At 36.5% G+C, this 12,743-nt stretch overlaps 1 protein-coding gene across 2 annotated transcripts in view; it reads right to left on the bottom strand.

Moving 5' to 3' along the window:
- The window catches only part of Sarnp (SAP domain containing ribonucleoprotein), a 55,218-nt gene that overhangs the window by 38,837 nt on the left and 3,638 nt on the right, over nucleotides 1-12,743 (bottom strand). For both annotated transcript variants that reach the window (XR_003581556.3, XM_027927131.2), the window contains exons 2-4: nucleotides 5,225-5,324; nucleotides 2,179-2,225; nucleotides 1,885-1,952 (exon numbers count right to left, since the gene is read on the bottom strand). Coding sequence is in view for 1 of the 2 variants with exons in the window: in XM_027927131.2 (XP_027782932.1) it covers nucleotides 1,885-1,952; nucleotides 2,179-2,225; nucleotides 5,225-5,324 (215 nt within the window). In the remaining variant the exon portion in view is untranslated. The remainder of the gene's footprint in view (nucleotides 1-1,884; nucleotides 1,953-2,178; nucleotides 2,226-5,224; nucleotides 5,325-12,743) is intronic.

Raw genomic sequence — 12,743 nt, 5'->3', positions numbered from 1 at the left:
GAATTAACACATTTTACATATGCTAAGGATAATGAATTTCTACAAATTTTCCAACCTCATTATATTTTTAATCCAAGCAAGCCAATTATTGTATTCATTTGGTCTTCCTTCTTGTCCCAGGAGTCCCCAAACATCTATTTTAAAGCTATCCCATTAATTCATTTTCTCAAGGCACTATATTGAATTATAAACCTATGTGTGGCTCATTGGTAGAGTGCAATGCTTAGTATATTTGAGACTCAGTGTTCAATTTCAGCAATAAAAAAATATTTTAACAAAAACCAACAAGAACAAGAACCTGTGATAAGAAGACAGCTAATGGCTTTATGAAGAAATAGCTGACAAAATCTACCACAATGTTAAATGCACGTTCTCTATGATACAGCAAATCTCTTCCTAGAAATTTATCTGATGGACATACATACGTATAAAAAAAATAGTTGAATAAGGACAGATAGCACTGCCTTTTTTCTGCTCTATGAATAATCTAAATGTCTATCAAGCAAGTCACAGGTGAAATAAATTATGATTCCTAAATAGAGTGAAATACTACTGTCTACAAAAAAGAATAAGGTTCTAACATTAATAACCACTATATTTGGGTGATGGGTACATGAGAGTCTACCAAACTATTTTCATAACCTCTGTATATACTTGTAATTTCCCTAATGAGCTTAAAAAAAAAAAAAAGACTGCCACTTAATAGGACAATTAACCCTACTCAATAAGTTGATGTGAGGACTGAATGAGAATACATGTAAAACACTTAGAACCATGTCTAGTATATAACATTAACATAAATAAATTAATATAAAGATATCCAAACGTGAACAAAAAAAATGGAAAAACTGTGCATAGCATGTGTATATATTTGTTCATGCATACATATACTTAGGCGCATACACATACATAGGTACATACACACAAACTAAAAACCTTTGGAAAGTGTGATGAGATGGATACAATAAGTACTCAATTTTCCATTTATATACCCCTCTGTGTATTGTTTGAATTTTTACTTGTACATACATTGCCTTGTATAATTAAATGCATTTAATACAGCTATAAGGAACAAAAATGTTAAGAGGGACTCAACTGTTCTTAATGTGCTGTAGTACAAAATGGCCAGACATTTGTGGAAAGAAACCCAAATAAAAGATGATCAACCTTGTGGGCTAGTATAAACAAATCGAGATCCACTTTCTCTAGTACTTTGTCCTCCCCTCCTCCACTGTAAATCAAAAAGCAAGAGAGAATACAGCATTACTTGAGAGACATAACCTCTACCTAACACCCTCCTCCCTTATTAAATTCCTTATATACAGTTTTACATTTTTCTGTAAAAGTGTAAAACTCTGCAAAGTGTAAGAGTTCACAGAATTTTACAACATATAAAGAATCATACAGATTCTAACAGTATAAGCTATTATGGTGATCCTACAAAAGAACAAAGGCTAGGAGAACTAAATTAAGTCTGTGCTTGAAGTCATATGGTTCTAATTACGTATTATATAACTTGAAAACAAACTGCTTCCTTCCCTGGGACCATGTACTTGAAGTAGTCCCTTCTGAAAATGTCTGATCTAATCAGAAGTGAAAAAAGTCAATGACAATCTCTAAAAGGTAAAGAGAGTGAAATTTTACACCCAATAAAAACAGAACTTTCTGCTCTGTATTCAGATTATAAAATACAACAGACACTAGTATGGCAATATGTAAATCAATGGATGTGTAACTGATGTGATTCTGCAATTTGTATATGGGGTAAAAATGGGAGTTCATAACCCACTTGAATCAAAGTGTGAAATATGATATATCAAGAACTATGTAATGTTTTGAACAACCAACAATAAAAAAATTAAAAAAAAAAAAAGAGATAATTACACATCAACAGTTTTTTCAGGGGGTTCTTCCTCTTTGACGGGCAGTTCTATGGGCTTTGGTTCTTCTTCCTAAAACCAAACAAAACAACACAGTTAACATAAATCAAGAGTTAACACACATCAAAAGAGGGATATCAGAACGCCAAAATGAGTCAGTTTTCAGAATCTTCATTCCCTCCTTAGGCTCCCCTAATAAATTAGCATCTAAGCACTCTAATGATTGATATTAAGCAATGTGGCCCAGGCAGTGGCATATCACCAGGCCAGTGACTAAGCTTAACTCTTTCCAACTCACCTCTGTTTCATCTCCCAGTACATCTTCTTCATTCGCCTCCTCTTCAGCTAAAGAATATTAAAATAATCAGGTCAAGCCCTGCTATAAAACCATCTTGATCACTGTGCTGAGGCTAATATCACAATCACCTTGTTTTCCCAAAATAAAAATCAACAATGAAAGTAAAACTCATGCTCAGAAAATCTGCTACATTTGGAGAAAATAAAACCATATCTCTACTTAACATTAGTACATAGTTGAACTCCATCTGGACTGAAAAATTAAATTAAAATTAAATGTGAGGAGGTCACAACAGAATTAATTTAAAAATAAGGCAGGATCTCTTTGAAATTTAGTGGTAGGGAAGGATTTGTTTAAAAAAATAAATGTTTGCCTAGCCTGAGCAAGACCCCCAGTTTGATACCCCACACTACAAAAAGAAACAAACCCAAAAGCAAAAGCATGAGGTAAAAAAGAAAGATTTTTCAAAACTAAGGACATCTATTTAGGGAAGGAAACCAAGGAAAATTTTTGGACAAATAACAAAGATATTTGTGCCTAAAGGCAAAAAGGAAACAGTTGCTAGAATATAAAAGAAATGTCTGTAATCAACAACTGAATGATGGGAATGCTAATAGAAAAAGGGCAAAGAAGGAACCCAAAGAATCATGAACAAAGTAAATTTAAGTTTTTTTTTTTATAGAACAAAGTAAATTAAACCATCCAACAAATGTAGCAAAAATTAGGGCTGGGGATATAGCTCAGCTGGTAGAGTGACTGCCTCACATGCACAAGGCCCTGGGTTCAATCGCCAGGCACTACAAAAAAAAAAAAAAAAAAAAAAAAGAGGAGCAAAAATTAGGCTATTTGAATAGATAATGCCAAATTTAGTTTTGTGAAGATACAAAGACCCTGATGTACTGGTTATGCAAGTACAGACTAACAGGACAATTCTGGGAAATAATTTGGCAGTGCTCAGTTATTTTCAGTTTGTATATGTTTTTATGAATATATAATAATTAACAATCCCATTATGAGCATACACCCCAGAAAGACTCTCACAAGAACATGAGCAAACAAAAGTAGTTCATAATATAATATTATGTATGGTACATATATTATTATATACACTATACAAAATACTACTATATATAATAAACTGTAGAATATATTATATACTAGTATAACACATAGTATCTTATGTACTACTGTATGTATTACTAATGCATACAGAATTACTGTAAATAGTAGTACTATTTATAGTAGCTGGGGCTTGAAGGCAATATGTATCTGCCACAGGATGACCTGCAAAAATGTGATGGCTATTCATCATAGAAAGATACACATGATTTAGAACGAATAATCTGGATGATCACATAGCCTCAATCAACAAGATACAACTTAAAAAAAAAAAAAAAACTTAGAAATAAAGTAAGGCTACACAGACTCATTAATAATTACATAAATGAAAATATTCTATCAACACTATGTGGTTAATAGGAATAAAGACAAAAAATGTGTATCAAACACATTAAAGTGGATGCCTAAAGGGGTTGGGGGGAAAGTAAAAGGAGGAATCAAAATAAAGGGATTAAATGAAAACTAAGAGGGAGCTTGTACAATCCGGGATGATAATATGCCTTCAATGATGGTGGGGTTTTCTGTTTGTTTATTTAATTTCTTTATTTTGCTTGTTGGCTTTGATACTAGGGGTTGAACCCAGGGGCACTTAACCACTGAGCCACATTCCCAGCTTTTTTTTTTTTTTTTTGAGACAGGAGGGTCTTGCTAAATTGCTTAGGGTCCCACCAAGTTCTTGAGGCCAGCTTTGAACTTGTAATACTCCTGCCTGAGACTCCCAAGATGCTAGGAACAGGCATATGCCCCCAAACCTCGCTCATTTTTATTTCATTTTTAAAATTTTATTTATTTATTTTTGGTACCAAGGATTGAACTCAGTGGCATTCAACCACTGAGCCACATCCTTAGCCCTATTTTGTATTTCATTTAGACACAGGGTCTCACTGAGTTGCTTTACAGCCTCGCTTTTGCTGAGGTTTTGAACTCACTATCCTCCTGCCTCAGCCTCCAGAGGTACTGGGATTATAGGCATGCTCCATCACACCCGGCCTGTTTTTGTTTTAAAAAAACTGCAGAATGGGAAACTTGGTAGGGATCAGAAATTACCTAGTTTACAGATTTCGAGGGTCTAGACATTTGTCTCATGTCACAGATCAGGAATAGACACTAGCCCTGTAAACAATAACTATCCAAAGTTACCTAGTAAATTTCTGGCATAAAACTAAAACACAAGCCTTCTATTGCATGCCTGCAATTCCACTGACTTAGGAGGCTGAGGCAGGAGGATAGCGAGTTCAAAGCCAGCCTCAGCTATAGCGAGGTACTAAGCAACTCAGTGAGACCCCATCTCTAAATAAAATATTTTAAAAAGGGATGGGGATGTGACTCAGTGGTTAAGTGTCCCTGGGTTACATTCCCGGTACCAAAAAAAAAAAAACAACAAGCCTTCCATTTCTCAGTCTAATGATACTTGTATTACCATGCCGACTTTATTTCTTTTTTCAATGATTTTTTAAATTTGTTCTTTTTAGATATGCATGGCAATAGAGTGCACTTTGAAATATTAAACATACAACCATACTAACTTTTAAATAACATGCTCAGATATCAAGAGGCCAACCTGGGCAACATAGGAAGATGCTATCTCTACAAAAAAAAAAGGGGGGGGGGGGCGGTGCTGATATAAAATTATGTCTTTAAAAAAGGGAATAGTTCTTTGCACTATAACCACTGTTTTATATGACCAAGAGTTTTCTTTTTTTTTTTTTCCTTTCTTTTTTTGCAGTGTTGGGGATCAAACCCAGGTCCTTATGCACACTAGATAAGCACTCTACTTCTGAGCTATACACCAGCCCATAAAAGTTTTCTTGATGCAGTTAATTAAGAGCTTACATCACCAATGACGTAAAAAAGGAAGAAATATAAGTGATAGAGCCTAAAAATTACTCCCCTTACTCATATCACCTTGTTTGCATAAAGTACTCACCATGCTCTTCAAGATATGCCTGGAGCCTGTTAATGAGATCTTGTTTTATTCCCTTGGTCTCCAAACCACGAGCAAGACATTCTTGTTTTAGTTCAGCAAGCTGAGAGAAAAAAAAAATTAAACATTACCTTAGTTACCAGGATGAATCCCAATGAATGAAAAGAGGTAGTTTTCACAAGGGAAAAAAGCAAGGAAAAAAAAAGAAAAGAAAATTCAATCCCACACCACTGCCCTTAATCCTACTGAGACTCTGGGTCCATAGAGATGACTCATCCTCATCTAACTGGGGACAAGGATGTAGCTCAGTGGTAGAATACTTGTCTAGCATGTATGAGGTCCTGAGTTTAATCCCCAGTACCAAAAAGAAAAAAAAAAAAAAAATCAGTAATCTGACTAAAATTAAAAAGTATACTTATCAATTTTGCAGGAATGAAGAATTGTTGAATTACTGACAGAACATGAAAAAACAAAACTTTAAAAAAAAAAAATAAAAGAATCCTTTTCAGGGAAAACAAAGAAATGAAGACTTCATTTAAAAGGAGGGCTGGGGTTGTAGCTCAGTGGTAGAGCGCTTATCTAGCACCTGTGAGGCACTGGGTTCAATCCTCACACCACATTAAAAAAAACAAATAAAATAAAGATTGTATCCACCTACAACTTAGAGAGAGAGAGAGAGAGAGACTCTGAAAGTATAGCTCAAGAGCAGAGTGCTTGCCTAGCCACGCATGAGGCCCTGGGTTTGATCCCTAGCACTGAAGGGGAGAGTGAAAGAATGATGAAATGCATGATTTTATACCTAAGATCCAAACCTTCAATTATACAAAATCTGGATGAGGCAGATCTGACTCACCAGTAACTCAAAAGCAGAGGGTTAACAGTATGAATCGCTAAAAAAGTAATTCTAGGTTATAGGTGACTGAAATATAGAATCTATAATAAATGGTCTTATGAGACTTACTATGTATACATATGTCAATGCTGGGGAATCAAATCCAGGGCCTTGCACATGGTAGGCAAGCACTCTACCACTGAGTAATATTCCGAGTCCTACACACTTTTTAAAAATTTGTTCTTATTAGTTATATATGACAGTAGAATGTATTTTGACATATTATACATATATGGAGTACAACTTCTCATTATTCTGGTTGTTCATGATATAGAATTAACATTGGTTGTGTAATCATATATGTACATAGGATAGTAATGTTTGATTCATTCTACTAACTTTCCTATTCCCATTCCCCCTCCCTTCCCTTCATTCCCTTTATCTAAGCCAAAGTACTTCTATTTTCCCTTACCTCCCTTATTATGAGTTAGCATCCTCATATCAAAGAAAACATTCCAGCCCTATATACTCTTATTTTATGAAGTATAAGTCAATCCAAGGAGATAAAGCAGGAAATGGAAGAACTTCACAAATTATATATGCAGATCATCACACAGATAGACGTTTAGCCTGAAAGATGACCTTTCTGGTTTTGAAGTATAGATCTAAGATGAACCAGTAGAAGTGAGAAAGTATAGTTCCACAGAAAAAAGCATTTCACCACTATGAAGTATGTTCTTCATCTCTACAAAGTTTTCAACCTGGAGTGCATTTAAAAATGGAGAGTAGAATTTTGTTGTTTTTAATGTTACAATGATTGATTAAGGAGGCAAAGTATTTAGTGAGTGAAGCAGGCAGGCAGGCAGGCAGGCAGGGTTGAGAACTATACAGAGAACTAACAGTCCTACCCAGTAAGCCATCAGCATTCTATATTGAGAATCATGACAGGTAATGAACCATTAAAAATTATTTTTAAAAGATTTCTGCATATAAAAAATTATTGCAGAGTGACTGCACAGTAGTTTAAGAACATTGCTTCTAAAGTCAGACTACTTAGGTTCAAATTGTAACTTTACCACTTATAGCTATGTAACCTTAGGGGAGTAACTTAAACTCTCTTTGCCTCAGATTCCTTACCTGTGAAATGGAAATAACAACAGTACCTACCCCCACAGGGCCATTATAAAGATTTAAACCAGCAAATATTTGCAAAACATTCAGGATAGTGCCTGATAGCTAGTAACAACTTTATAAGTGTTAGACAATGGGTGAGGGATTAGACAAAACCCTCTGAATTTCACTGATCAATTTTTTAAAATAGGTAGATTGGTGCAGTTGTTTTTTTAGAACATTCCACCTAAGTCATGAACCAAACTTTGTAAAAATAAATATTGATTACCAGAAAAACAAACACATACTTGCATGTAGCAGTGATGTTAAACCACTATAAGAGTTTCTAGAAGCTTTCTCTCAATTTTTGTACTTATCTCTTCATTAACTAGTAACAGCTACTTCATAGACCAGTACTGGTTGGTCTATGGATCAGACTCTTAATAATATTAATCTAGAATCTATACTCTAAGTGATCTTTATTTTATTCCTTTCTCTCCAACCCTCCCACTCCCCCGCCCCCGCAATGGGGATAGAACCTAGGAGCACTCTATCACTGAGTTACATCTCCAGCCCTTTTAATTTTTTTTTTTTTTTTTTTTTTTTTGGCAGAGTGGGTGTAACCAGAGATTGAACTCAGGGACACTCAACCCCAGAACCACATCTCCAGCCCTATTTTTGTATTTTATTTAGAGTCATGGTCTCACTGAGTTGCTTAGCATCTCACTTTTTTTGCTGAGGCTGACTTTGAACTCGCAATCCCCCTGCCTCAGCCTCCCAAGCCAATGGGACTACAGGCGTGCGCCACCGCACCTGGCTTAATTTTTTGAGACAGGGTTTCACTCAATTGCTAAGGCTGGCCTGAAACTTGCAACCCTCCTGCCTCAGCCTCCCAAGTTGCTAGGATATAGGAATACCTCACTACACCCAGTTCTCTAAGTGATCTTTAAAGTCCTTTACTTAAAATTCTTAATCTTTCTCACATTGGTACTTTATTCCTTTATTTTCTTTCAAATTCTCCAAGAAGGAGTGTTTTTTTTTAATATTATTCTAAAGATGGACACAATATCTTTATTTCTTATATTTATTTATTTATTATGTGGTGCTGACAATCGAACTTACAAGTGCGAGGCAATACAGCACTGAGCTATAACCCCAGGCCCAAAAAGGAGTGTTTTGATTTCAGTTACATTTTTAAATTTTTAATTGGTTTATTACAAAGTATTATGAATACTTAGAATAGTTGAGAAATGCTAAAAAGCAGAGGAAAATAAAAGCCATATGTAACCTCAGCATCTACAGATCACTTAATATTTTGAATATTATCATTTGTAGGGAGTTAGGGTATAGCTCAGTGGTAGAGTGTCTCAATGTGTGGCTTCAATCTCCAACAACAAAATTAAATATCACCTGTAGTATATGTGTAGTATATGTGTGTAATGACCTTGCCACTGTCTCTCATCGAGACTTCAGTCTCCAGTGACCTCATTCAACAGACCTCTCAACACCACTATGTTCCCTTCTCTGGTCAAATGGGAATGTTACAAGCTTTTTACATAATGTTGTATTACGTCCTTTATTCTATTAAGGGTTTTTCTCATATACACTTGAACTTTTTTGGCAGGGGGAGTACAGGGAATTGAACCAGGGGTGCTTTACCACTGACCTACATCCCCAGCCCTTTTTATTTTTTATTTTGAGACAGAGTCTCCTTAAGTTGTACATGCTGGCCTCAAACTTGCAATTCTCCAGCCTCAGGCTATCAATTCGATAGTATTACAGGTATACACCACCAGGCCAGGCTAGACATTATTTTTTTTTAAATATTTATTTTTTAGTTTTAGGTGGACACAATATCTTTATTTTACATTTATGTGGTGCTGAAGATCAAACCCAGTGCCTCATGCATGCTAGGCAAGCGCTCTACCACTGAGCTACAACCCCAGCCCTAGACATTTTTAAAGTGAAACAGATGAGTAAAAACATAAAATAGGGACTGGGATTGTAGCTAAGTGGCACAGTGCTTGCCTCTCATGTATCGGGTTCGATCCTCAGCACCACATAAAAATAAATAAATAAATGTGTTCATCTACAACTAAAAAAAATATTAAAAAAAACATAAAATAGCTGAAAATAATTTCTTCTTCCACAATATTTTGGCACAATGACATTAGGAGGACTAAAACCTTTAAAATCTTCAAATAAAACTAACATCAATCCAGCAGCTTGGGAGGCTGAGACAAAGAGGATACCGAGTTCAAAATCAGCCTCCGCAATTCAGTGAGGCCCTAAGCAACTTTCCAAGGACAACCCCACCCCACCCCCCACTCCCACCCCCACCCCCACCCCATCTCAAAATAAAAAATAAAAAGGGCTGGGGATATGGCTCTATGGTTAAGTGTCGCTGGGTTCAATCTCCGGTATCAGTAAAAAATAATAATAACAACAACATCAAATATTACCCCGTTTTTACATGTTACAAAAGAATGTATTTTTAAACTAAGGTATATTGAATAAAATATTACCATGTGTGAATTATACCTCAGTAAGGCTGTTTAAGAAAATAATGGGACATTGACTATATACAGGATACTCACAATAATGTCAAAAGCACACAAACACATATCACTGTATGATATACATACAAAAGATACCTGGACAAGAAACAGGTAAGCTAACAATAGTTGAACCCAGGAAAAGGAAGCTAGTTGAGGACAGGCACAGGAGGTAAACATTTCACCATATACCCTTTTGTACCTTTAGAAATATGAACTTGTGTATGAAATTACATATTCAAAAATTGTTAAAATCTTATTTTTCAGTATCAATCAAGCATTCTTGTTTTACCTATCCAACCTATAAAGAAAGGACAGATCACTGACTATAATACATTTGACATTAATCATTCATTGCTCTGTGATTTCCTGTTTACTAATCCCCTTCCCCTTACTGGGGGTTAAACCCAAGGCCCAGAACATGCTGGGCAAGTGTTCTACAACTGAGCTACATCCCCAGCCCTTTCATTTAATCATTTATATTTACTTTGAGACAGAGCAACTAAGTTATTCAGGCTGGTGTCCAGCCTGTCTATTTTCCCATCTTAGTTTCCTGAGTAATTAGGACTAGGAGCATATGCCACTAATGCTTCTTTGTTACTAATTTTTGTTTTTGGTACTGAGGATTGAACCCAGGGGGCTCAACCGCTAAGCCATATCCCCATCCCTTTTTTTTTTTTTTTTTTAATATTTTGTTTTAGTTGGAAACAATACCTTTATTTATTTATTTTTTTAATGTGGTGCTCGCCAGCACTCCACACGCACTAGGCGAGCGCTCTTCCGCTGAGCCTCAACCCCAGCCCCCCCCCAGCCCTTTTTGGTATTTTATTTAGAGACAGGGCCTCCCTAAGTTGCTGAGGCTGGCTTTGAACTCAAGATCCTCCTGCCTCAGTCTCCCAAGGTGCTGGGATTACAGGCATGCAACACCACACCTAGCTGTTACTAATTTAAATTTTTTTTTTTTGGTACCAGAGATTGAATCCAGGGGCACTTCATCACTAAGCCCAAATTCCCAGTCCTTTTTATATTTTATTTAGAGACAGGGTCTTGCCAAGTTGCTTAGGACCTCAATAAATTGCTGAGGCTGGCTTTGAACTCACAATCTTCCTGCCTCAGCCTCCTGAGCCGCTGGGATTACAGGCATGTGCCACTCCATGCAGTCTCAAATTTTGATTAAAATATTTTATTATAAGGATATTTTTCATGGGGGCTGGGGTTGTGGATCAGCAGTAGAACGCTTGCCTTGCACTTGTGAGGCAATGGGTTCAATCCTCAGCAACACATAAAAAATAAATAAACAAAATGAAGGTATTAAAAAAAGATATTTTTCATATATTCTCCCCATATAATTTGTAAACTCATTGATGGCAGATATCTCTCTTCCTCAATCTTCTTACTAGTTATTCCACCTAACCCTATAAATATTCACTAAGATTTCTTCTTTGGCCCTCTTCTTACTCCACTTCTATCAAAGACAGATTTCCCTCCCTGAATCCAATCACAGGCAAATCCTGTCAGCTCCACCTTCAAAATATGTCCACAGTCTAATCCCTTTGCACCACTGCAAACACTACTGCTCTGAGTTGCTTAGCATCTCACTTTTTTTGTTTCTCTCATACAGATTACTATATTGCCAAAACCCTTTAGCTCCTGCTTCACTATAGTTCTCAACAAAGTAGACCACTCTTTTGAAATTTAAGAGTACATATCAGATTTAACTTCTACTAAAAAATCATTCACCAGGCATGGTGGTACACTCCTGTCATCACAGTGGCTTGGGAGGTTGAGGCAGGAGGACTGAGAGTTCAAAGACAGGCTCAGCAATTTAGCAAGGCCCTAAGCAACTCGGTGAGACCCTGTCTCTAGATAAAATACAAAAAAAAGGGCTGGAAATGTGGCTCAGTGTTTAAGTGTCCCTGAGTTCAATCCCTGGTACCAAAAGTAAATGAATTAAAAAATCATCCACTGGGGACTGGTGATGTAACCCAGTGGTAGAGTACCTGCCTAGCATGCCTGATGCCCGGTGTTTGATCCCTAGCACCACAAAAGAAAAAAAAAAAAAAGAATGAAATAAAAATTAATCCACTGGCTTCCTATCTCATTAAGGTTAAGAAACTGTTTCAAGTATTGTTTACAAGGCCACACACAATCTGCTCTCCCTCTCCCCTACCATCACCTCTTATTCACTTGAACTTTTTACTTTGATAAAAAACAAACTAGCCTCCTGCTATATTCCTCTAAAACTTTGCACACATGGCTAACTGTTTCACTTTCTTCAAGTCTTTTCTTTTCTTTTAGAGAGAGAGAGAGAGAATTTTAATATTTATTTTTAGTTATCGGCGGACACAACATCTTTGTTTGTATGTGGTGCTGAGGATCGAACCCGGGCCGCACGCATGCCAGGCCGAGCGCCCTACCGCTTGAGCCACATCCCCAGCCCAAGTCTTTTCTTTTTGTACCAGGGATTGAACCCATGGGTGCTTAACCAATGAGCCACATCCCCAGACCTTTTTTTTTTTATTTTTTATTTTGAGACAGGGTCTCGCTAAGTTGTTTTAGAGCCTTGCTAAATTGCTGAGGCTTGCCCTGAACTCCTGACCCTCCTGCTTCAGCCTCCCTAGCTGCTGGGATTACAGGCATGAACCTCAAACCAGGCTTCAAATCTTTTTAAACACCTCCTTCACAATAAGATCTTCTGTCATTCCATTTAAAATTACAATATTCTTCCCAATATACTCTCTTATACCTCTTATTAGGTTTCTCTACAGACCTTATCATCATCTGACATACTATAAATTTCACTGTTTCTTTTAGTGCTAGGGATTGAAACAAGGGTCTCATATATGCACAGGCTGCATGCTCTACCACTGAGCTATACCCCCACCCTAAATTTTACTTTTTTATTGTGCCTTCTCCTAGTAAAATATAAGCTCCATGAAAGGAAGGATTTCCTGTGCTTTGTTCAACATTGTAACCCCAGAACCCCTGGTAATTATTACATAGCAGGCACTCCATCTTTTGTAAA

The sequence above is a fragment of the Marmota flaviventris genome, chromosome 3 (genome assembly GCF_047511675.1).
Source record: "Marmota flaviventris isolate mMarFla1 chromosome 3, mMarFla1.hap1, whole genome shotgun sequence".
NCBI lineage: Eukaryota > Metazoa > Chordata > Mammalia > Rodentia > Sciuridae > Marmota > Marmota flaviventris.
This window is presented reverse-complemented; position numbering and strand designations above follow the sequence as displayed.